At 49.0% G+C, this 26,889-nt stretch overlaps 1 protein-coding gene across 1 annotated transcript in view; it reads left to right on the forward strand.

The window, feature by feature from the left end:
* The window catches only part of LOC125759288 (uncharacterized), a 220,868-nt gene that overhangs the window by 163,201 nt on the left and 30,778 nt on the right, over positions 1 to 26,889 (forward strand). Inside the window, exon 7 of the mRNA XM_049417700.1 lies at positions 477 to 774. Coding sequence (XP_049273657.1) covers positions 477 to 774 — 298 coding nt within the window. The remainder of the gene's footprint in view (positions 1 to 476; positions 775 to 26,889) is intronic.

Raw genomic sequence — 26,889 nt, forward strand, 5'->3', positions numbered from 1 at the left:
TGTGGAGAGTACTCGTTGAGTGCGGACGTTTCTTCTGCTTCAGCGCTTCGCGCCAAACCGCGCGTTCGGGCTGGCTGGCGTCCCCGCCGGTCGCATTGGTCACCGCCGGTCTTCGCCTGCTGCTGCGCCGGGACTACCAGCCCGCAACACAGCACTCATGTTTCCCGACGTATTGCCAGACGGCGTCCATATCTCACGCAGCGCCTCTTCTATCGTCTTTAGACGACATTTGCAGCGAAGCACGCAGATACGCGGCCAATTTTTTTTTAGCTTCAAACTCTATCGCTAGCGGGAAATGGGTATATAAATAGCTTGCCGTTAGTACGCTGGAGGACATGTGGCGCGTGGCAGTAGTTACAACATTGTAACAGCACATGCAATCCATATGAAGCCTTATTAACTGCAAAGTGCTTACAATAGCTTTCTGTGTTTGTCTAACACCCATTTCATTGATTTGCGTACTGCAACGAACGCAGGTACGGCCAGTACTCCCAGCTCTACCCGAACCGTCGCGGTGTGCCAGTTCCTAACACATACTGCCACCGGGCGTTCCGAGACTGCGCCCCGGGCCGCTGTTTCGTGCAGTCGCCAGGTTACCCGGGTATCTACCCACGCAATCTGCGCTGCAAGTACCGCATCAGTGTGCGGCGGAACCTGGTAGGCCTCGACCTGGCTGCCTTCGACGTGGATGGGTTGCGCTGTGACAATCTCCTCATGTGCTTTCCGAGGCCGGTCACCAGGGACCCGGAGCGGTGCCCGTACGACTTTGTCAAGGTTCGTGAAGTCATTAATAAAAAAAGAAGCTAGTGCATGTGATAGTATACATTCAGGAAACAATGTATAGAAGATTTTCCGCAGCAGCGCACGGGCGCTGCTATGTTTGATGACGTGATCGTAACTGGCCTTACCCCTGCCAGTTGCCGCAGCCAACGAATTGGGCCAGCTATAGTGAAATAGAATATACTAGTATATATATTCTACTATACTAGTATATATATTCGCTGGCCTATGGTGAAGTAGAGTACCTTCTAGTTCACTATAGACGATTTTCCGCAGCGGCGCTGGCATGTTTGATCACGTGATCGTAACTGGCCTTCCCCCGACCATTTGGCCCAGCCAACGCATTGGGTCAGCGAAGCGGCCGTGGCCATGCCGCACAAGCTGGTTGCAGCAGGGTGTAAGCAAGTCACATGCTTGCGCGGCAAAACATAGTTCTACATGTAATCGCCTCAAAGTTGAAAACGTCGAGACATTTTTTACTACTTTAAATACCCTTTGTTTATTTAGCCACGCTGCTAAGCCTTGTCTCCGACAATATGAGAATGAATCTTGGAAACACTGCAAATACCGACGCGTACATTGCTCTCGAAGCTTCAGGACGAGAATATAAAGCAAATAAATCCGTAGGTTTTGAACTTACGGGCCACACAACGCAGGACGACGATGTGATAAATTCGAGGCGGAAGGAAACTGTATCCACAGATGCCGCCATGTTTACTTTTCCGGCGCTGCCGTCTGCTCGCTTTTACTCGCGTGCGTGCAGATTCTATGGGAACGCCGAGCAGACAACGCGACGCGGATGCAGATATATTGAGGAGCGCTGCCAAAGGCCACGGCAAGGGGATGGCCATGGAGACGGCCACGATAGGGGGGCGGCCACGGTGCGGTGGCGCCATCCGATTTTTATAGAACAAACCAGCTACGGAAAATCGTCTATAGACGGTTTTCTACAGATGGTTTCTTCAATCAAAACTAAATGGCGCCACCGCACTGTGGCCGTCCCCCTGCCGTGCCCTTTGGCAGCGCTGCTCAGTATGTCTCCGTCCGCATGGCGTCATCTGCTCGGCGTCCCCATAGCGTCTGCGCGCGCGCGAGTAAAAGCGAGCAGACGGCAGCGGTGGAAAGGTAAACATAGCGGCATCTGTGGATGCAGTTTCCTTTCGCCTCGAATTTGTCAAGTCGTTCTCCTGCGCTGTGCGGCGCCTAAGGTGAGAACCTACGCATTTAATTGCTTTATATTCGCGTCCTGAAGCAATGTAGTCAACGGAATTTGCAGTGTTTCCAAGAATGATTCTCATATTACCGGAGACAAGGCTTAGCAGGCAGGGCTAAATAAACACAGCTGATTACAATAGTAAAGACAAGGCACACCTGACACTTTTGCCCAGCGTGAGCTGACACAAAGCGATGGCCGATTTTGCCATTTATTTATGGCTGTGAGGACAGTGGGCGAGTAGCAAGAGCGAGTTCAGATCGAAGCGGGTGGTCGCGTCTGCATGGGTGCTGCCATGTTGGTTTGTAAACCCAGCTACTGGCGGTTGCTAACGCAACAATTAAAGACATATGCCATAAATACGAAGTAGTAATGACAGGCTCCGGGAGCATCGTTACAACGTATCCGAGAGGAGAAGGGCGTTTTTAGATGTGCACTGTAGATCTTGCCCTGTTATGACCACGTGTGACCCGTCTTGCAATGAGTGTTCAGTTGTGAGTAGAAATAGAAATCGGTTAATCCGTGAGATCATTGAGGCGGAGTTAATTGATAGATTAGGTGACGCATGTGTATCACAACCGTCTATTGCTCTTTCTAGGAAAGAGTTATGTTTCTTGCGTCGTTAGATGAAGTTTGTGCCGACAGCGCACACGTGATGTGTCACGGCTTTTGAGCTATATATGTGGTTGCCTGGTTCCGGATGAAATACTGTTGTAAGCCAGCGCTCGTGTGTGTCAAGCCTCTACTCTGTCTTCGTCTTTTGCGCTTTCAACCTGTGTCATGCCAAACCAACAAGCCTACCCTAGTTAACAAATCGAACGGCTTTGGAGAAATCTAAAGAGAGGCCGTGTGCCACTTTGTGGCATTGAGTTTTGTAATGTAACCTCATGAGCAAGAAGAGCAAGCTTCGTCGTTATAATCTTACGGAAAATGTTATGAGTGCGATGTATAAGAATATAAAGGTCAACAAATGGTGCCTTCGGCGTCACACTTTGACCTTTTATTTCTGACAGCGGGGGCAAGGAGGGCAAGTGTGCCCTTACGATTCCTCTTCTCAGTAAATGTGGCTATGCAAGCGGCAGAACCTCTCACTTGTATTGACTATAGAGCTGCACTGGCATTACAACAAAGTTGTCCATTCTTCTTTTTTCTGTCTCGTATAAACCAATTGCTTTTTATGATCGCTCGAAGTCTTCCGCGTCCTGCCTTCAGCGCATGTTCGTAACGCGATGCTACGAAAGGAGCTGCAAAATACCATCTCGCAATGACTCCCCACGTATTGTTAGGTAGAAGATCAAGGCACTGAATTATTTCTCATACTGCCTTTCCTCGCCATTACGTATTCGCTCTTGGTTAATAATTGTTGGTCAGTGCTAAAATAGCTTGTTTGTCACGCAACCTCACCAAACCGCGAAACTTACGACGTCAGAATTACCTGCGCGCTCTAAAACGCGATTAGCGGTAATATGTCGAGCAAAACTTTATTTCTTTCGTCTTGCTCCGAACGAAAGAGAACGTGGCATCGCAGCGATGGTTTAGCAGGCTGGTCGTAGCAGGCGGCGTGAATGGATTTATTTGCGCATAAATAATAATTTCAGGGCTTGGATAACGTCGTTGAACCGTTCGTGCGCGTATACAGAATCGCTCTGTAAACTCTTCTTTGTTGAGGATGCGTTTTCTTTATCGCCCCAATCTAAGCTACTAAGGTCGTTGCAAGCTACAGTGTGATCAGCCAGGCGAATAACATTAATTCGGAAACACAGGCGGAATCTTCATCCACCGCTGTTTCGCGTCAGCTCTGCCCAAGTAATATTCAGCGCACCTGCGCGCTCATCGACTCACTTCAGCAGGCAATGCTGTACGTTTTCGAAGAAAAAGCAGATGCATTTCCTGTGAACTGCAGTAACATTAATTGACTGAAATCTTCATAAATGCTTCTGGTTCCCGCCCTAGCTTCCGTCGGCGGTGATGCAAATTTGATTTCAGGTAGAACGGAATAAACACAGGGCGGAAGACTCTGACGCCCGAGAGCCCCAGCTCAGCTGTAGCCTCGTCCACAATGCAAGAGCGCAAGCTATCAAGGCGTTGCATAGGCGACTCGCACCGCAGAGAACCGACGGTGCGTCGTGGTGAGGCACGGAAGACGATCTTCACTGCAGGAGCTGGGGATACATCAAAAGTTCATAATCTAATTTTGGTGACAGTTGTGTCGAACAAAAACTTCGCCATAGTTGTTGGCTTGCCACTGCGCTGTAGGCAGTGAACGCTCACAAAAGGCGGGGGGGCTCAGCCCCCCCCGACTCTTGGGAGTGGGGGGGCCAGCGCCCCCCTTGGCCCCTAGGTAGATACGCCTATGCTGCGCGCGCTTGTTTAATCGGCCCCTTGAAGCATTAGATGAGAACCTGTCTCTTAAGCAATAGTCATGACGAAAGTGGGCTTCCGATAGAACAAAGTGACAAATATATTTTTGAAGACGCTTCGATAAATACAAATAAGCGCTTCGAAAAAAATGAGTATACAAACTGGCGGCTCAGCGGTTTACCTCTCTGTCGCCGCCTCGGCTGTTCGTAACGCGGTGTATTAAGGCATATAATATAACCAGCATCAAGTATACACCAGAGCACGCCTGTCTCGCACCCAGGCTGCTGGCGAGCCGAGCGGATACTCTCGCACCCAGACGCCGGGCTGACGGGGCTGCCAAGGCGCGCGCGGGCTGCATCAAGTAAACAGGGCAAGCTGCAGTTCTGAGGTCTTAAAGTGCGAAAAAGTACCCGTTCACGCCGTTTCAGCGTATAAGAGCTCGTCTGGGCACTACTGCGTCGTCTTTGGATGCCACAACAAGGAGCGCAACAAGAGGATATTATCGTTGTCTGCGACTATTACGACGCGCCACGGAAATAGTGCCGGTGCGGTGTTTTCAGCTTCGCCACGAGTGGATAACTGTGCTTCAAGCAAAAAAACTAGGAGCCGAGTGAAAATGCGCGAGTAAGTACGCTAACTACGTGTATTCTGCAGTGTGATGTCCACCTATTTCATTTCGCGAACCTAATTTGCGTGACACGCAGCTGAGTTGAAGGCAGCCGCGAGCTTTGTGTGGGGGTGCACTTCATACCTTTGAGCGTTTCCTTTGACAAAAATCTAGTGCAAGGTAGCGCTTTCATGCACAAGCAATCAGCATGCTTTGCCACTTTCAGCGTAGTATTAAACTTTAGTGCTTTTGATGGCATCCACGCCTTCGAGATTTCGTCTTCAAAAGGTAATAAATGGCATGGTGCTCCTCAACAGCTGGCCAGAATTTTGTGCTTTCATTTCAGTGTTTGATATGTCCCCAAATTTATGTGGACATGAGGCATCCAGCTGCACATAATACATATATTGGCACGTAAGTAAACAGTACTCGCGCCAGTGTCCTTTACGTCGCAGGCGTAACTAACCGGCTTAACTAAGAGTAGCACAGTTTCGCTTGTAAAGCACCATCGTTACAAGAATAAAATCGCACAGGTAGCTTACAAAAGGGATCGCTGAACGATACTGCAGGTTATACTGTCTGATTGCCCGCTTTTGTGAGCAAGACGCATTATTGTAAGAGCGCTCGTGAAACAAAAATTACGTTCCGCGAAACTACCCGTAAAGCGTACTCTAATTATTACGCGATGCATGCTGAAATGATGGGCTTTCACAAAACTTTGTGCACAACTTGTAATATGGGGCAACAAAACATCGTTTCACTCTTTCGCGAGCTGCACTGCAATTACGTTTGACGCGTACTACAGCGAGAACGTTTTTTTACAAATGTAACAGCGTGCTTATTTGACGAGGTTGCTTCCGCAGCCCACTCAGCACGTACTGCATACATTGTGGACTTGCATGAGCAAGATGTTCTTGATGTTCCAATAAAATCAGCGAAAATGTCCAGGCCAGAAAAGACGCGAAACACGCTCTCCGACGGGCTGAGTTTCGGGAGTTTCACGTTTGCCCTGTGTGGCATCTGCTGGCGTGGCAGCCCGCGCATGTTGTTTCGTCGCGTGTGCGATAGATGGCGCGATGCGCATGGAATTCGCTGTGTTCTGGTCTATAGTCCCCGCCTGGCGGCTACTGGCTGAAGCGCGCCTAGTGTGGATTGCTCCCTGCGTCGTCTGCTAGGCACGTCGTGTTTGCATGTGCGCGTACGTCCGGCACGTTCTCAAAGGGCGGTTTGTTCTGTTATGTTAGCGCGATCTAACTGCTCGTACGTACACCTAACATGGTTTACAGAAGCAAATGGGCTTGCTCGGCTGCATGCGTATTGTAATAAGATCAGTGAGTGCGACTTTCGAGAGGGCTGTGTACTGGTCTCGTACCCTTCGTTCGCCAGAATCATTTCACTGTTGGCGCCGCTTTCTGGTTCAAACACATCGTAAAGTGCGCTTGGTATATTCCCAAACATGACGAGCAATAAATAGCGTGTGAATGCAGCGTTTTAGCGACCTGGTGGTAAACAAAAACGAGCCTCATGCACTTTCGCGTTGTTGTTAGGTGCATAACTGCGGCGCTGTAGTTCATGATGAGCTTTAGTTGCGCTTAAGATGTCCTTTTATTTTACGGCCGTGGTCCCGCTACCGCGAAATAATTCTATCGCGTGAAGTCTGAGACTTTGGTTCTCAAACTGTCCCTAAAAAAAAAAAAGAAAAGGAACAGACAATGGAATGACACGGCACACTGCAAACGCAAACTAGCCGAATTGGGCGTTTTAAGGGCTACAATCCTCCTTAATACTACCTTCATCTGGACAGTACTACCTTAGGGTGTAATGAGGTGGGTGTAATAAAGTTCTGCGTCCTCAATTTTACTTCGTTAAGAAATTATGTGGAAGAAAGGAGGTAAATTCACTACCTGACGCCATTCGTCGAATGGAGTTAGAGGAACAAAAAACTCCCATCTCATTTCCTCTGGCATGTTTTCTCTTTTTTTTCCGAAGCTTTCCATAATGCCTTCAGTGCTGGCGGGCATGCATGCAGCTGTGCGGGAAAAAGAAGTAAAAGATAGAGGCGGCATGCTTCAGCGCACTAATATCCCTTGCACAGATAGCCCAGAGAAAGAGATATACGCGACCCTCCGAACGGCTGGAGAGGAAGCGAGGAACCCCTTAGGCCTTGGCGGGGGCTGCAGGCTGCGGCGCGCCCTCGCCAGGTTAAAAGCAAGCCAGACAAGGCGCTACCGAAGTGAAATGGGACAAAGCTTCGCGCCGCATGCGCGCGCGAAGAAAAAAAAAACAGAAGAAAAGAAAGAAACGTGAGGAGGGAGTCATTCCCGCGGCGGCGCGATCGTCGTAGCCAGGCCGGCTAGGCCTTGTGAACGCCACTTCTCAAGTGATCAGCTGTGTCGGTCGTGTGTGCGCGTTTTGTGCCCGCAGCCTCACTGTGTTCTCGCCGCTGGATGTGATATGCGTGGTTTGACGACAGTGCGACATGCTGCGCTGCGAGTGCGATAATCGCAACGGCCTGTCGACTCAAGCGAGCGTGCCGCTGTGCATTACCAAGCAGATGATGGGCACCCTGCGTGCTCGGCACAGTCAGGAACAAAAATGGTAAGTAATACTGATGTTCTCTCTCTTTGCGAGTCCTTATCGTCGCTTATGCACCTGTCGATGACCCTCTGCACATTGCGTCGCTTGAAAAGTGCAATGAAAAGCAAAAAAAAAAGAAAGAAAAGAAAATCGGCATGTCAAGCTTGCGAAATGCCCGCCAGCGCACCATGAGCGTGGCATGTAACCCATGCCGTATATTACACGCATGTCATTCATTGTTTCCATGTTACCAGCTGTCATTTATGTACGTCATACAGTCACGTCACGCTATACCAGTCTTGGTATGATATCAAGTTAGAGAACCGGACGCGAGTGCACCAGGCTCCATGTCGTAAATGGCATACATGTCGTTATTTTCATGTTACTATATGTCATTTATGTTCGTCGCACAATCACGTCACGCTATATCAATTTAGGTGTATGTCAAGCTAGCGAACCGGCCGCGAGCGCACCATGAGCGTGGCGTGTGTACATGACATGCATGTCATTATTTTCATGTTGCCAGCTGTCATTTATGTTGGACGTACAGTCACACTGCACAATACCAATTTTGGTGTATATGAAGCATGCGAAACGGCCACTAGCGCCCCCGAGACCATGTTGTCAAAATAACGCCATACATGACAAGCGTGTCATGATTTGCACGTTAGAAACTGTCGTTTATGTGTGTCATACACTCTTGTGACGCCATACCTATTTTGGTAAATATCAAGTCAACGAAACAGTCGCAAGAGAACCAAGAGAGTGACGTGTAAATCATGTCGTTAATGAAATGCATATCATTATTTTCAAGTTAAGACCCATCATTCATGTTCTTCATGCAGTCGTGTCATGCCACACGAATTTTGGCATACATCCCATTAACGAAACACCCACACGAGCTATGAGTCGTAGGCGGCTAGATAGATAGGTAGATAGATCCGTCCAAAGTCGTAGAAGTGTTTAACAAATGCTTCGCATTTATGTCGTTAAACTCGGATAGCAATGATGTGTGATGCACGTTTTGGAACTTCTGTGAATATCACTCATGCTTCATACGACCAGTCAATCGACCGAGGAGTGCGCCCTGATAAAGTTGTTTGCACGATATAATTTTCTTGCCTGCGATAAAGCATGAATGAGGCATGATGCTTTCAGGGAATATACATTAGAGCAAAAGGCCACGGTTATCACATTGTCACATGATGGAATGTGCATAAAGGACAACTTTGTTTTCGATTTATTCTTTTCTCCAACTTCATTTGTTTGTTTTAATCCTTCGTCATCGTGTCAATTTGCGCACAGTGACAAGACCGTGCACTCTCATTTTGCAGCATCTACCTTGGATGCAGTCAACTACCCTGGACATCTTTCTCCCGCCATGCAACTGTGAGAACCCACCGAAGCACAGATTGTCAGGAAGTGAAAAGACTTTTCGGCAAAAATTTTGCATTGCGCACTCTGCCCGTCTCCTGAAATAGCATATTAAGGTACATAAGCACTGTACCTTCATACATATGCATCAAGGAACAGTGAAATAGCATATCAAGGTACACCAACATCATTAGCTTGGATTCATTTAGGTAGAATGAATAAATCATGCTAAAGCTTTACAATGACGGCCATATCATGTGACAGACATCTGCTAAGTTCAGTGTGTATTGTGAAGCACATGCGTTTTATGGTATTGAATGAATGGATAAATGTTTATTCCAGCAAAATACAGGAAATGGGCCTCAAGTGAAAAGCGACAATGGTAGCTTGAGAAGTGCGCAAGGCCCAGTAGAGCAAAAAGAGAGACAGAGCAGCAGAAACGTGTGCACGTTCAAAGGCAAAATATATACGCATACAAAAAGAAACAGGAACGACAAAGCAGAAGAAACGTGCGCATTCAAAGGCAAAACACCTACGCCATCTGCAAAGTGACAAAATCAAAAAGGGTGAACATTTACACTAGTGAAAAGAATGAAAATCAGAAAACAGTGAAAACAGAAAAGAAGGAATGGCCATTCAACGGCATGGAAGGAATGCAACTTCATTGGTCACGTATCAACAGTGGAATTTGCCAAGGTTACATGTGCGTATTCTTAGCCATTAGGAGATGTGCAAGGCTAATTTAATCGCATTGATTTAAGTCAGCTGTTGAGTCTGTTGAACCAGATTGTTGAATCATCTTGTTTATTCCCTCTCGTTAATTGGCTGTTTTGCATGATGTTGCCGTAGTTTTCAAGGTCAATACATAGTATCATGACTGTTGACACAATTTGACAAGGTGAAAGCGCTGTTATTGTGCCCAGGCCTTAGTTTATCCTCACTAGAAGTGCGCTGTTTATTTTTGCCATGGTTCAGTGCCAAGTTGCCCAATCTTCACTCCTAAACAGAGTAGGTGCGGTTAATCAAGACCTTGCTAACATTCACAACCCTTTTAAAGTGTACTTATAATGATAACTTTACTGACATCAAAAACTACCCACATAATGGTAAACATGGCAAGAGTACACTTCTGGTGGTGTTTCGCATTTTTTTTACATCCGTTTGTTTTTCACCCTGTGCACACGAAGTGAAACGCTCACAAGGAAATACTTAGCAGCATCTCAATTTTGTATTTATTTCGTGTTTTGACAAAATGTCTGCAATAAGGATAGTCAAGTGCGAATCTTCGGTAAGACATTCCTTTTTATGTATACAGAAATCTTAGTGGACTTTTTTTTGTGTAATTTTCAGGAATACACTTCTGGCAAAGCAGCAAGTGTTGCTTGCCCACCAGTCTGTGTTCAAGTGAAGTGTATTGTGGGCATGAGTGTCGGCAGGATTTTGTCTTTGGGGTGCAAGGCGGGGTAACGTGTCGGCCTGGTGAGCAGGAGAGCATTGGTGTAGCTTGGGTGGGGTTAAGTGCTGGTGTGTCTTGATGGCGGCAGGTGCCCTTTATGCAAACCCCTGCCGACACCCATGATTGTGGGAACACCCTGATGTGCCTCACTTTACACTATGTCGAACAGCTCATACATCTGCAGGATGCAGAGTGTTATGCGCAATACTGCGTGCAACCTTTCTGATATCGTGTGCATATGAAAACTTCGCATTGTTTAAAAAGACGCTGAGTGGACCCAGTGTTATTCAGCAAACATAAGTCTTAACAGGGGCAGTTGGGCGAGTTGGTGTATATTCATAGTTAAAGAGGGTGCAAAAAAATCACAGCACAGAGAAATGAAGGGGACAGGATGACGCGCTACTAGCAACTGAAGTTTAATCGAAACCACAGAAAGATGTAAACACAGTACGAAAAAATTACAAGACTAAACAATCACACATCCACAGAGGAATGAAGGGGTCAGACAGGACAATGCGCTACTAGTAACTGAAGTTTAATCAAAACCACAGAAAGATATAAACACACATGACTAAAAAAGCCGCACATGTTCAACTTCAGTTGTTAGTAGTGTGTCGTTCCGTCCCCTTTGTTGCTATGTGTTCTGACTTCGTTTTCACGTTTTCCTTACCTATGAAATGAACTCCTGACTGTTTCACAGTCTCTATATATGTGTCGTCAATTTTTATTCATCCTCATGGCATATCAAGTCCTAGGATCCAATGTGAAAAGCGACCAGTCACTATTTACAGGAATTTTTTTATTTAGTGCCTGTGATTGCCTAATTGCAAGTTGACGTTGCAGCTATGGTGCTTGGATGATTTTCAATGCGGCAATTATGCGTAAGTCATCAAGTGAGGAATTAAGGATGAACTTTTGAGTTACAGATGGCACTAGCTGGCATAAAAACATTGAAGCATGGCTGTACTTGTTATGCATATTAGAAGTATTGGTACATTGCAGTCATGTGATTATGCCAACAAGTTCCCAAGCACACTTCCAGAAATTTACGATGGCTTCCAGGTATCTGTGAGTAAATATGTACAGCAACATACGAAGGCAACCGTGTAGTTTTGTGGGCATTGCTGAATGCGTTTATGCACCTTGGTAAGTGGACCTACAGTCAACACCACAGGTCTATTTTGGGCTTTTTTGTAGGAAACTCCAAAATCATGTGCGACATGTTTTGATGCCATAGAGCAAACTAATGCAATAAAAAACTGTACAACTGCCTGTCTACACGGTTTCATATTTCCCAAAAGTGATGCTAGCCTTATTATACTAATTAGTTGCCTTCGTGTGTAGGCTGACACCAAGTTCCTTGGGTAGCTTATTTTTTTGGATTATACTTACATACTGGCACGGTGAAGTGCACACGTTTGTGCGCATCATGATGAGATATTACACCCTACTTTCGTATTGCTTTACTGCTGTGAATTATGTATAGTGCTTAGGCTGTACTGTATATGTTGTTCCACGTGTTCAGTTTTGGGAGTAGGTTCTGTGCACGACGATGGAAATATATACCTATATCCTTACATTGACACGAGAACTGCTGCTGTTTTGATTCGAATAAAATGTTGCAACCACTGGGTCTTGTATCAAATGAAGTATGACTACTTGTCGTGCATGCAAATTGAAGAAATGAATTTGTGCTTGTAAAACAAATTGCTGAAACACTGCCTGCTCAATGTAACTGCTTGTTTTTTATTACCAAACACATTGAACAGATGATTCACAGATTATGACACATTGTAGAAGATAGGCAACAGAAAGACAGAAAGTCATCACTGTGTTCTAACGTAGATTGGGTGATCTTTTATGAATAGTAGCATAATTGAAGGTTGCTGTTGTATAAATGAAGTTTAACGTAGTGTGCAGGTGGACGAGGGAGTGCACATATGATAGTTTTTCCAGTTTTCTGCATATTTGCTACAGTCCTCGTGTTTCTGTGTTACGATTGTGAAATTCTGAATTGCAAACAAGCCAACCTCTCTGCTGCTGTGGTGAAGTAATTCAACAGAACCATATTTTCTCAAGAACAGCTGTTCCATTGAGGAAGAGGGTAATGCTTTTTTTTAATGGGTACTGCATCATCTGTCTGAGGGGAGGGCCAAGTACACATGGTCGTTCACAAGAGAGAAGTGCAAGTGCATTAACTTTTTTGTTTTGTGGGAGACCTGTCACTGGTAAACTGGGGAGGTTGTCCTTGACCTTGGGGCACGCGTTAGGCATTCGCTTTAACGCGGTGGCGTGATGCTTACCAATAAAAGCTAATTAGTAAGAAATGTAGGTAGTATCCGAGTATGAAAGCAAATAAATACTGAATATGCGTTATAGAGAATCACTGAATGCCGTGCTAAAGCGTGCATTGCGAATAAGCGCTAATTGCGGAAATAGATAAGCGTTCAGATGCTCAGAAGGCGCTGCTCGCGGCTGTACGCGCGCATTCAACGCACTTTATATAGGCGCGTCACAATGTCCTTGTAACTCTGGAACTTTCTGCGTGTGTACATTTCATATGCGAACGCAGGCGGTCCGCGCTAAAGGGTGCATTGCGAATAAGCGCTAATTGCGGAAACAGATTTTTGTTCAGCTGCTCAGAGCGCGCTGCTGCCCCTGCGTGCAGCTCGCGGCAGTACGCGCGCATTAAATGCACTTAATGTAGGCGCGTTACAATGTTCTTCTAAGTCGGGCATCTGCGTCTGTAACTTTCATATGAGAACGCAGGCGGTCTTCGAACCGCTCATAACACGCTGCCGCATCTGGACGCGCGCAGTTCGCGGCTGCAGAAATAACGAAAATTGCTTCACAGCATACGCTCATGGAATGCACATACGTTCGCTCATCTGAAGATACCTTCGTCACGCTGGTATTCACGAATTTAGCGCGAGTGAAGAGGGCACACGTTTATAATTTTTCTAGCGGCACGACACGGTGAACCGGATAATTCGGAGCCGAGGGTGTTTACGTCGATCGGCTCGGCCTGCATGACGCCCCACAAGTTATGTATTGACCTTCCGCAAGAGCAAACACACGCCGATGGTACAAGAACAGAAGTTTGAAGTTGTGCCGACGGGTTACCAGCCGCTTTTACATTGGTACATATATAAGCCCACGAAAAAAACAAGCTTGCATGTGGTGGCGCTGTGGTGTAATGGTTATAGTGCTTGCCTTGAGTGCGTGTGGTCGCGAGTTCGATTCCTGTGTCGTGCGTACTTGTATGCAAATGTCATGATTGTGCATAAATACATTGATGTCCATTTTCTATTATGTTCTAGTGATAAATAGTAGCGGAAATTGGCCGGTAAACGTAATATACTGCCTAAAATATACTTTTTTTTTTTTCATTTCGCGACCGCTCTAGGGCCTCGTATAAAAGGAGGCTTTAACAGCTCTCAAAAGAAGCAGAAAAACTCTCAATGCGCTCTGTTCAAGCACCCAAAATGGCTTGCATAAAAACACCAACTTTACCTCCAAAAGGAGGCTTTAAAAGCTCTCAAAAGAACCAGAAAAACTTCCAATGCGCTCCGTTCAAGCCCTCAAAATGAGTTCAATAAAAACACAAATTTACCTCCCTAGTTCCGTCTAATGACACCCTTAAAGGATGTAAATAAAACCTCCTTTTGAACCTCGTTTTGAAGGGGGTTTTGCGTAGTACCTTTTGGATGCACGTTATGCGTCGAGCCCGAAACTCCCTAAAAGGCTCAAACCCGTTTGCAGTGCAGTGATAAAACGGAGTTGCCGCGCGCAATTTTCACTTGGGGCGAAATTTATGCAGAACCACCCGTATGCTTAGATTTAGGTACGTTTTGAAGGACCCAGATGTTGAAAATTAATCCCGGAGGCGTGCCTTACGTTTATGTCGTACAATTTCACGCAAAACCTCATCCATTTTTTTTTTCACATTATATTGAGCGTTTGTGTGGAGTTATAAATTGAAGGAAGGCAGCGGACATTGTTATTTTGAAGGGAAAAAAGACACTTATTTCATAAAATAACCGGACCATTGTTGCATCGCTGTCGTGTAAGTAATCAATCGATGAAAGCTATGTGCTAAACTCTTACCTGCGTATGCGTATTCGCGTGAACAGGCCTATTGAACTCATTGCACAGGAATATGGGCTGGTGTACAAATGAACAAGAAGTAAACACTTAAGTAGTTCAGCCGTGCTACATCAGTGTGTAGTGCACAGAACATAAGGTAAACACGTACAGAGAAAACAACAAAAAACGTCACATAGTGCGTAAGCGCAGACTGTCAACCAGGGCGAGCATCCCTTTCATCGGCAGATTGCGCTTCTCTCACTAGTAATAGGAACGTTGGATGATCTTTGTGCATCGAGTCAACAATGAGGAGTGTATATATTACCAGTAAGCAGCAATCGACGCATTTTATTCGCCGGCAGTCGGCTCAAACCGCTCACAACGAAGCGCCGCTGTGTGCATTTGTATACGTGCCACCAACCGCCTCTCCACACTAACGCAGCGACGGTGCTACCACCTATAGGTCGATCTCGCGGCCAATAGCCGAGAATTTTTTCCATAATTGTGGTCATGATGAGCTCAAAGAAGGCACCCAAGAAGAAATGTGGTGGTTTACTTAAATTGAACTGGGCCAAATGAGCGAGCCCGAAGCCTTTTTCTCTCAAAGCAGCTGTCAGACACGCACGCGCGCACACGATACAGGCACGCAGGCGCACACACACTCTCATACACACGTGATAAAGACACGCACATACATACACACACGGACATACAAACACGCGATAAAGACACGCACGCAGATACACACGATCATGCGCACGCGATACAGGCACGCACGCACATACACACGCAATATAGATACGCACATACATACACACGCCCGTACACACGTGTTACAGACACACGTGCGTGCACATGCGAACAGACACGCACGCACTTACATACACATGCGCGTACACACGCAATATAGACACGCACGCACGTACATACATATACACGCGCATACAGACGCGATACACACACGCACGCGCATACATACATGCACACGCTATACAGACACGCACGCACATACATACATACACACGCGATACAGACACGCACGCACATAAATACACAAGCGATGCAGACACGCACGCACATACATACATACACACGCGCATATACACGCGAGACACGCACGCGCATAAATACACACGCGATACGGACACGCACGCGCATGCACAAGTGATACAGACACGCACTCTCATACATGCACACACGCACATACATACACACGCGATACAGGCACGCACGCCCATACGTACACGCGCGCGAAAACACAAACGCACGCACAGGCGCACACATACATACACACATACGTGCGTACACGCAATAACACCGCCAAGACACATACACAAACGCACGCACATGCACTCACACATTAACTCGTGCGCACACGCACATACAAACGGAGGCGCACATATGCACACATACAAACACGCATACACCTGCACACACCCGTACACACACGCCTGGAGAGTCGACGCGTGGAGGGTTCATGGCGTGCATGAGGAGCTAAGAGCGCGCGAAGTATGCTTGCGCTCGCTTCTCGTGACGTCAGGGTCACCTGAATCATAGAGTTTCCTACAATACTTACTAGAGGGAACTCTGGCGCTAGTGCCTATGGGAGCTGCAATGCATCGCGCTTCAGCCAGCATGGGAATCATGGGTAGTACACGGATTTGTCTAAACTTCGTTCTTTCGGCTCCGTTTGGCTCCGCGTCGCCTGCATCCGCTTTGTCGCAAAACGAAGTTCAGCAAAAATCAGCAGTTTCACTTCACCACTTTAACTTCTTTAGGCTCACCGATTCAAATATGGTCACGAAGTTCACAACGATCCATTCTTTTATCCGAAAGAAAACCAAAACATAGCAATAAACAAAGCCACAAGTGCGTTCGAAGCCCACAAGCACGAAGACTAGGCAAATCCGTGTACTACCCATCATTCCCATGGTGGCTGAACGATCGCAGCGCCAGAGTTCCCTCTAGGTCATTTTAGGAAACTCTATGACCTGAATGAGAGGTAGCGCGCGTCCCATTCAGCGATGCGGATGCACCGGCTCCGCGAAAGAGAGGGTGAAGAAAGAGGAGGTTGTGGCGTGGCGAGGGTGAGGCGGCGTGGATAAAGGAGCGCCGCTACTTTCCAACATCAGGGGGCTTTAACGGGGGCGGTGTGCTGGCGCCATCTAGTTTGCATTAAGCAAACCAGCTGCGGAAAATCGTCTATTGTCCCTGCGTCAGCAAGTGTGATTGGAACGAACATGAAGGGACCAGTACAACTGAGCGGGAAATACCGTAACACGGCGTCGACGTGTGGTAAGACGTGTCGACATATTATTCATTGCACGGAATTAAACACTGCCTTTTATTTGAAGAAGAGTTGTCATTTCGTGTCCACAAAAAGGGCAGATGGTGAGGCACTGCGATATTGACAACACGCACAATCACAGACCTATGTGACATCATATATACGTTGTGATGAAGTGCCCTGACGCCGTTGAGAAGACGACGAAGTGGCGCCGAAAACGTGCAAGCACGCACATCTTGAAGATACCTTCCTGCACGTGTCCGCGTGGCGCGAGGAGAAGAAAAATACATGGCTGATCCCTCTGTCATAGGAATCGGTATAACACGAAAGTGAAACGTGTCTTCACAGAATTAGTGCTTATTGTGTAGTGATATATCACAGCTTGTACAATGTCTATTCGTATTTGGCAGCTATAGCACCGTTTGACGTGGATGCACCCATGTTGACGGCATGTCTCTATCGCGACGACTAACGCCCATGATCATGATTAAACGGTTGTGGTAGCTGACGGTGCGAACATATATTTGGACACAGCGAATCGTGAATCCCGCGTAAGGATGATATCAACAAGCTCATAATCAACACTGGTACCCGTCAAGGCGGTGAAGCGGGCTAGTTGGTTTGAATCACTAGTAAACATATTTGTAGCGCAAAACAACCAGACGTAGACACAAGTAAGGAACACATACACAGGACGGGCGCTAGACATCAACTGATTTTATTACTACAGACAACATAAAAAGCCAAAACCCGTCGGACATGAGCGCATGCGCACCATCACACTCCGAGGTGCTTCCTTTAACCTGCATCACCACGTGTTGCCATCTTACATGCGCAAGATTTCCTTTCAGATAGTCAGGCTCTTTACGAGACAAGGCTATCGACGCAACACTGACACATTTTCTTTCATTCTCACTTATAGCAAACGCTTCTATAATTTCTCGCGTTGCCTGGTCCTTGCCTTTATTAAGCACACGTGTAGTGGTGAGTTCTGGAGCACAACCACACCGGCGGCAATGGTCCGCCAAATGTCCCCGCTGCCTGCGCATCAACTGCCGCACGGTGCTCTCGCAATCTGTCATTAAGACAGCGCCCGGTTTTTCCTATGTAGCATCTGCCACAAGTAAGGGGTATCTTGTGCACGATACCCATCTCGCAAGGTACGAACGGTGTCGCGTGCTTTTTGGAGCACGCACTTTTTTCTTTGCGGCCATTCACCACAGGGCACATACGGGCCAGCTTCTCTGGAGCAGAGAAAACCACCGACACACCGCATTTTGCTGCCACCTTCTTTAGCCGATGGGAGAAGCTGTGAATGTATGGCAAGGCGATCCAGGTCCTCTGGCAAGCCAAGTGCGTGGCCTGTAGCCTTGCCATACATTCACCGCTTCTCCCATCGACTAAAGAAAGTGGCAGCAAAATGCGGTGTGTCGGTGGTTTTCTCTGCTCCAGAGAAGCTGGCCCGTATGTGCCCTGTGGTGAATGGCCGCAAAGAAAAAAGTGCGTGCTCCAAAAAGCACGCGACACCGTTCGTACCTAGCGAGATGGGTATCGTGTACAAGATACCCCTTACTTGTGGCAGATGCTACATAGGAAAAACCGGGCGCTGTCTTAATGACAGATTGCGAGAGCACCGTGCGGCAGTTGATGCGCAGGCAGCGGGGGGACATTTGGCGGACCATTGCCGCCGGTGTGGTTGTGCTCCAGAACTCACCACTACACATGTGCTTAAGAAAGGCAAGGACCAGGCAACACGAGAAATTATAGAAGCGTTTGCTATAAGTGAGAATGAAAGAAAATGTGTCAGTGTTGCGTCGATAGCCTTGTCTCGTAAAGAGCTTGACTATCTGAAAGGAAATCTTGCGCATGTAAGATGGTAACACGTGGTGATGCAGGTTAAAGGAAGCACCTCGGAGTGTGATGGTGCGCATGCGCTCATGTCCGACGGGTTTTGGCTTTTTATGTTGTCTGTAGTAATAAAATCAGTTGATGTCTAGCGCCCGTCCTGTGTATGTGTTCCTTACTTGTGTCTACGTCTGGTTGTTTTGCGCTACAAATATGTTTACTAGTGACTGGTACCCGGTATGCACTTCTTCAAAGCGTCGTCAATTGAAGGACAGAAACGGCACGGTGTGCGCTTTCTAGTAATGGGTAGCCGACGCCTGTGCTCATGCATACACTAACACACACTGCGCTTCAGCAACACGGGAGGTAGATGTTCGCAGCCTGAGCCGCAAACGCGTGCGTCCCGCTGGCCTCTGTCTCGCAGGCGCTGCTCTCGCTCCACCAAGGCACGACAATCGCCCGTCGAAATCACGTCCTTTCTGCAACGCGTATTGCAGCAGTTTTTGTTAGTCGGTGCTCTCGCAATTGAAGCAGTCGGCGGCGGAGAAATCCCGTTGGTACACGTGGAAGCTGCACTACTCCGATGAGCCGACGCACGCTACCACGAAGCCAAAGGCAAAGAACGCAACAGCGTCAAGTGTGCCTCGGCGACGCCAGCGTGGCCAGTCTACCTCTCTGGTATCGAGACGCTTTAACCATGACCTCCGATATCGCATGAAATCTCGGAGTAAGCGCTAGTAAGTGTCGATCGTGAAGCATTACTCCTTTTCACATCTCACAGACGGCGGCACCGCCCCGCGCCGCTCGCCGCGAAAGAGAACGTGTGAAAGTTGTAAGGCGCGTTCGCGCCGTGTCTAGCATCTCCCGAGTTAGCTTACTCGGTAGGGCGTCGGGCGCTTGCCGTCTCGGCCGCAACGTCCTGGGTTCGATTCCCAGCTGGGTATCTTTTTCTTGGTTTTTTTCTTTCCCGCCCGTTGGCGTCCATTTTATCAATGTTATCCGTGACGGATGTACTTGGTCGACCCCGGCATAAAACACATTCGTGTTCAAAAATCACAGCATATCCACGGAGTGAATGATGATGAGTGGGCGAAGCTGCGGAGGCTCATCGGTAAACCGTGAATCTTCCGTGAATTCTGCCCAGTACATCATCACCGACGTGAGATCGGCCGCGTTTATACTAAAGGTTCGATGAGAGTTATGACGACTTGCAGCTCACTTTAATTTTGCATGTACGCTGTGAATTTTCATTGCTTAGAAAACCATTGCTTTAGAAAACATCTGGCGTCTTTCGTTAAGCAGCTGGCGTCTTTTCGTTTTGCTTTAGAAACACGTGGCGTCTTTTCGTTTGGTTTTAGAAAACATCTGGCGTCTTTCGTTGGTTTATTTCATCAATCAACGGCGTTTTGAACCAAAGTTTTATTGTTTAATCACGCACAGGAGAAATCTCACCAGGCACTACCTTGGAGGTAAACAATGGCTGCTAATGGGAATGAGAGACAGAAGAAGTCGGCTTTTAGCTGAGACTTACACTTCTACTTCTACTAACGTTTCCTACTGGAACATGCCAATGGCTGCTAATGGGGAATGAGAGACAAAAGAATCCGGCTTTTAGTTAACGCGCACGCTGCGAATTTTTTATTGTTCAGCAACGCACAGGAGAAATCTCCCACCGGCACCACCTTGGAGGTCAAGATCTGGTACTAGCGTTAAGACTGGTTACGCACTACGACGGGGACGAACGGGTGCCGCTTTAAGGAGCTTCGCCCCTAAAAGAAAGAAAAGGAACAGGCCACGTCGACCGATAAGACGGAACCAGAAGCTGGAGCGGGGAAGACTCGTTGGCCTGGTCGGACGCCCACGTTCGGGAGGCCCACATCTGTCGGAGGGATCCGGTCGAGCGTCAACGCCCGAGGGACCTCGCAACGACACGTCTTCTGGCGTCGAGCGGACGCAGAGGAACCTGCGACATTCCGCCTGGCGCTTTTCGTACAAGACTCGCAACGCAGCCACGACCGCCAAGTCAAGGCCCTCAGCGTGAGCGTGGCGTTTCTCGAACACTTTTCTAAAGACGCTTCGCGTGTTCATTTTTTTTGCTGTGCTTTGTATTTGTTTGCTTGTGTATGTTTGTCAGAATATATGTTTGTGCCCACACGTATATATATATATATATATATATATATATATATATATATATATATATATATATATATATATATATATATATATATATATATTGCCGCGTCCATATTTGTGTCTGACTATACGCTGGCGAAGACAAGGAAGACAACCGGTGCGCTCGAGAGGCGCAGCGAAAAGGACTGAGAAAGAAGACGTTCTTGGCGGCTGCAAGCCTTCAGCGCTATCTTGGAGTACGACACGCCGTACGCCTTTCTGAATAAAGCCCCTGTGTTTTATAACCCGCGACACTGGTGGAGGAGCTGGGTACCATCGCCTCATGATCGGTACTCCTGTGAGCAGCCCTGCATCCAGCCCCACGAGACCGCCACGCGTGGAGACGCCTGTACACCGCTCAAGCCGTCGCCTGCAAGGTCTGAGACCAGAATTTGGCCTTTTACAAGGACCCCTGCTGCCGACAGCCACCCCTGCTCAAGAAATGGCGTTTTCAAGGAGCCCTACGCAGGTAACGGTCCAGAATCTTCGGATTCCCGAACCATTTCACGGCCGCCCGAACGAAGATGCGGAAGACTGGCTTGAGGAGTTTGAACGGGTAGCGAAGTCGAACCACTGGAGCCCCGACGAGAAGCTCTTTCACGTATACTTTGCCCTTGAAGACGGTGCGAAGACGTGGTTCATAAACCGCGAGGCAACTCTGACAACATGGGACGAGTTTTGCCGTCGGTTACGCGATACCTTCGGCAACACAGACCGACGTGAAAACGCACAACGCCTTCTTGAGTCACGCATCCAACAGCTACATGAAGGCGTCGCCATGTTTGCCGAGGATATGGTGCGTTTGTTCCACCGCGCTGACCCCAACATGTCCGAGGCTAAGAAGCTAAGTCATCTCATGAGGGGCGTCAGAGAACAGCTGTTTGTTGGTCTCGTGCGCAATCCGCCGACAACAGTCGACGAGTTTATCAGGGAAGCCACCTCAATAGAGCGGGCGCTGCAGCAACGGTACCATCAATGCGATCGCCGAGCCACCGGCGCACCTGCAGGTGCCGCCGCACTCACTGCGACCGATGAGTGCTCTCTACGCTTACTCATTCGGCAGATCGTGCGCGAGGAGATTGCAAAGGAGAACGCGAGGTGCACATCGCCGTCGCAAGCGCCGCAGCAGCAGGAGTTCACGGTTGCCTCCGTCGCTGAAGTCGTCCGCCAGGAACTTCGGCAAGCGTTTGCCTCTCCCGAGCAATACCCTGATGCGTCGTACCAGCCCAACGCATATACCTACGGTGACGCTGTACGTCGTCCATTGGCTCCAGAACTATCGTACCAGCCGGACGCATACAGCTATGCAGACGCTGTTCGTCGACCGTTGCCCATGCCCGCGCCGCAGTACCGCCAACCGCCACCTGTTGCAGCCTGGGCCCAGCAGGATCCCATAAGGCGACCTCAACTGCGTAAGACGGATATGTGGCGCACTCCGGATCGTCGGCCACTGTGCTACAATTGTGGAGAGCCAGGGCACATTTACCGTTTTTGCCCCCATCGTCCAGCTGGGTACCGCGGAAGTGCACCTGCCGCTACGCGCCGACAGTTTTGTGAAAGCCGCGCCCCCATCGACGACGACCTGGTTGGCCGGCAGGAGAGCTCCGCTACCTTACGGACGCGCTCACCATCCCCGGCTCGTTTTGCCTCACCGAGCCGCCGTAGTTTTGCTGACGCCGTTAGAGGTCGGTCTCCCAGCCCACGGCGGGGAAACTGAAAGCAGCGACCTCTGGGGGGAAGGTTGCAGGTCCTCGAATTGCCGAAAATCCCCCATTGTTGCCGAAACATGAGAACGACGAAGAAGATTACGCCGAGAAAACTGTGACTGCCGACCTCACCGTGACAATTGATGGGCTTGAAGTGACGGCCTTAGTCGACACTGGCGCAGACTTTTCTATTATAAGTGAGCGACTGGCAGGCGAACTCAAGAAAGTCAGAACGGAATGGACGGGCCCTTATATTCGAAATGCTGGAGGCCAGGTAATGACGCCTTCAGGCAAATGTACAGCAAGACTCACGATCGGGAATAGAGCTTTTGTAGCCTCGTTCGTGATCCTACCGGAGTGTTGCAAACCTCTGATACTAGGAATGGACTTCTTAAGGGAGTACGGCGCCGTTGTCAACATACGTGAAGGCGTGATAACATTTGCCTCTGACAATCCCGTGACCTCGGACGCAGACCAAGATCCCAGGGCGTTACGTGTGGTAGACGAAGACGTCTGCGTGCCGCCGCTGTCATGTAGTCTTGTTTCCGTCAGTTGCAGCGTGCAGTGTAATGAAGACGCCATAGCCGAACGTGTAACTGCCCTTCTCTTCCGTCAAGGTGTTGCCATCGCTCGCGGCATCGTCAGCTTAGTTGATGGCCGTACGGAGGTGCTACTTACCAATTTTACGAACGAGCGCCGGCACATTGGTAAAGGCACTGCTGTGGCATACCTCGAGGAACTCGACTACTCTTACGACTGCCTTGCTATGCAAGGGGAAGCAACGGCTCGTACAGCACCGCAGGCACCAGATGTCGACATCGGCCCAAGGTTAACGCCCACTGAAAGATGTCGTCTTATGGAACTTCTTGGCCGGTTCAAGGACTGCTTTTCCTCGACGTCACGAGTGGGTCAAACGCCGCTGACTAAACACCGTATAATCACGGAAGAGACAGCAAGACCCATCCGACAGAACCCATATCGCGTCGCTCAGAAAGAACGTGAGGTCATACAGCAGCAGGTCAAGAAGATGCTAGAGGATGATGTGATCCAACCATCAAAAAGCCCCTGGGCATCACCGGTGGTACTCGTGAAAAAGAAAGATGGCAGCTTGCGTTTCTGCATTGATTATCGTAAGCTCAACAACGTTACGAAGAAAGATGTTTATCCGCTGCCACGGATCGACGACTCTTTGGACAGGCTACGGCATGCGCGCTACTTCTCGTCAATGGACCTTAAAAGTGGATACTGGCAAATAGAAGTAGATGAGCGTGACCGAGAAAAGACCGCATTCGTGACGCCTGACGGGCTTTATGAATTCAAAGTCCTCCCTTTCGGTTTATGCTCGGCCCCGGCCACATTTCAAAGGCTCATGGATACCGTTCTATCCGGTCTGAAATGGAAAACGTGTCTTGTGTACCTTGACGACGTGATTGTTTTTTCGGCCACGTTTGAAGAACATCTAAAACGGCTGCTGTCTGTCCTTCAAGCCATACGGTCCGCAGGACTCACATTGAAACCAGAAAAATGCCACTTCGGCTTCGAAGAACTTCAGTTTCTGGGGCATGTGGTCAGTCAGGAAGGTGTTAAGCCTGACCCAGATAAAACTGCAGCCGTCGCAAAGTTCGCAAGGCCTGTAGATAAGAAGGCGGTCCGACGTTTCCTGGGTCTTTGCGCCTATTACCGGCGATTTATAGCGGACTTTGCGCACATCGCCTCTCCACTCACCCGCCTCACAAGGGAAGATGTTGCGTTTGTATGGGGCGAAGAGCAAGAAGCGTCGTTCAACGAGTTGCGGCATCGTCTACAAACTCCGCCCGTACTCGCTCACTTCGATGAGGATGCACCAACAGCCATCCATACAGACGCCAGCAATGTGGGCCTCGGCGCTGTTCTTGTTCAGTGCCAAGATGGTGCGGAGAGAGTAGTTGCCTACGCTAGTAGAACCTTGTCCCGTGCTGAGTCCAACTACTCAACAACTGAGAAGGAGTGCCTGGCTGTCGTTTGGGCAGTTGCAAAGTTTCGCCCGTATTTATATGGCCGCGCGTTCCAAGTGGTAAGCGACCACCACTCCCTGTGTTGGTTGACCAACATGAAAGACCCGTCTGGACGTTTGGCACGCTGGAGCTTACGGCTTCAAGAGTACGACATGACCGTAGTCTACAAGTCGGGAAGGCAGCACTTAGATGCCGATTGCCTGTCAAGATCACCGATTAAACCACCGAGCCCAGAGGATGATGAATGCGCAGGCTTTTTAGGAGTTGTCGATGCGGCTGTCATCTCCCGGCAACAGCAAGACGATCCGGAGCTCAACTCACTAATCGACTTCTTGAATGGACGAGCCACGAATGCGCCGAGAGTGTTTTCGAGAAATTTATCAGCATTCTGCTTGCGTAACGGAATTCTCTATAAGAAGAATTTCTCATCAACAGGCAAAAGCTATCTGCTGGTAGTTCCGGAAATCCTCCGCAAAGAAATTTTGCAAGCCTGTCATGACGAAGCCACGTCGGGCCACCTCGGTTTCACAAGAACATTGACACGTATCAAAGAAAAATACTACTGGCCAAGAATAGCAGTGGAGGTGAAACATTACGTCCGAACATGCATTGACTGTCAGCGGCGCAAGGTACCACCGGTCAAACCCGCTGGGCTATTACATCCCGTTCCAGTACCGGAAACTCCGTTCGCTCAAATTGGCATGGACCTTTTGGGCCCATTTCCAACATCGGACAGCGGCAACAAATGGGTTATAGTGGCGACGGACTACCTCACCCGATACGCCGAGACCAAGGCGATTCCGAGCGGCACTGCAGCTGAAGCGGCCCGGTTCTTCATTGAGAACATCGTGCTGAGACATGGTGCTCCCGCGGTCGTGATAACAGACAAAGGTACCGCGTTTACAGCCGAGCTGTTGCGCACTGTGCTTACGCTCAGTGGTACAGCGCATAGGAAGACGACAGCTTATCACCCCCAAACAAATGGACTTACGGAACGATTGAACAAGACTATCGCCGACATGCTTTGCATGTACGTCGACGTGGAACACAAGAATTGGGACAGGATTTTGCCGTACGTCACATTCGCGTATAATACGGCACGCCAGGAAACAACGAAAATGACACCGTTTGCACTAATTCACGGCAGAGACGTAACTACGATGCTTGATGCTATGCTGCCTCATGACTGTGATTCAGAGACGGACGCCGCAGATTTCACTGAGCGCGCCGAGGAAGCAAGACAGCTTGCCCGCGTCAGAATAACTAGCCAGCAAGCACTTGACGCTCAACGGTACAATCTCCGCCATCGATTCGTCACCTTTAAGCCCGGGGAAAGAGTCTGGGTTTGGTTCCCTGTACGACGGCGAGGCCTCTCGGAAAAACTTCTGCGCCGTTACTTCGGACCCTACAAGGTTCTGCGCCGCCTTAGCGACGTCACGTACGAAGTCGTCGCTGACGGCTCTTCTTGTTCAAAGCGCCGCCAGCATCTGCCTGAGACAGTGCACGTGGTACGCATGAAGCCGTACTTTTCTGAGTGATGTGACCGCCCACTCGCTAACTGCACATCGACTGCTACTTCGTGAGCATCGAGACGATGCTCGCTCTGGAGGGAGGGTAATGCCGCGTCCATATTTGTGTCTGACTATACGCTGGCGAAGACAAGGAAGACAACCGGTGCGCTCGAGAGGCGCAGCGAAAAGGACTGAGAAAGAAGACGTTCTTGGCGGCTGCAAGCCTTCAGCGCTATCTTGGAGTACGACACGCCGTACGCCTTTCTGAATAAAGCCCCTGTGTTTTATAACCCGCGACAATATATTGTAAGGCGCAGAGACAGAGAGAACACCCGATCCTCGGCCAGCTGTTCTATTGCCTGCCTCTTCTGCCTCTGCCTCGGTCTAGCTACCCGCGCGCCACACCACCGGTGTCGCTCTTCGACCCCACACTCGGTCATGACTGCGAGGGCGCGGAACTGCTGGCAACGTCTCTGGCGGGTGGTGTTGGCTGCATCGTGGTGGTCGGACACGACGACGCTGCAGCTTGTGTGGTATACATGCCAGAAGTTTCTCTGGTAGGCTACACTGGCTATATCGCTGTGGTCGACGTCCTCGGCCACTCTACGACTTTGCAGGGCAAGCGGTTTCATTCTCCTCTGGTAGACAAACTTGACACTTTCCCGGTAGTCGAAGTTGCCTGCGACGGTGCGGCTTGGTCCGTCGACCTGCCGTAAGTGGGTCTGGTGGGCGACCCCGGCAGTGATGCAGTGGTCGTCGCACGCCTAGCAGACAATCGTTGCGCCGTCTCAGCTTGACACTCTCGTCTTTATTCGCGTTTGCGTGCAGACCCGGTGAACACTTGCGCAACGCAGAACGCGTGCGAACTCGGGCAGGCGGCGGGACGGGATTGTCGTGAGTCGACAGAGCAGCCTCTC

This window comes from Rhipicephalus sanguineus, chromosome 7 (assembly GCF_013339695.2).
Source record: "Rhipicephalus sanguineus isolate Rsan-2018 chromosome 7, BIME_Rsan_1.4, whole genome shotgun sequence".
Lineage (NCBI taxonomy): Eukaryota > Metazoa > Arthropoda > Arachnida > Ixodida > Ixodidae > Rhipicephalus > Rhipicephalus sanguineus.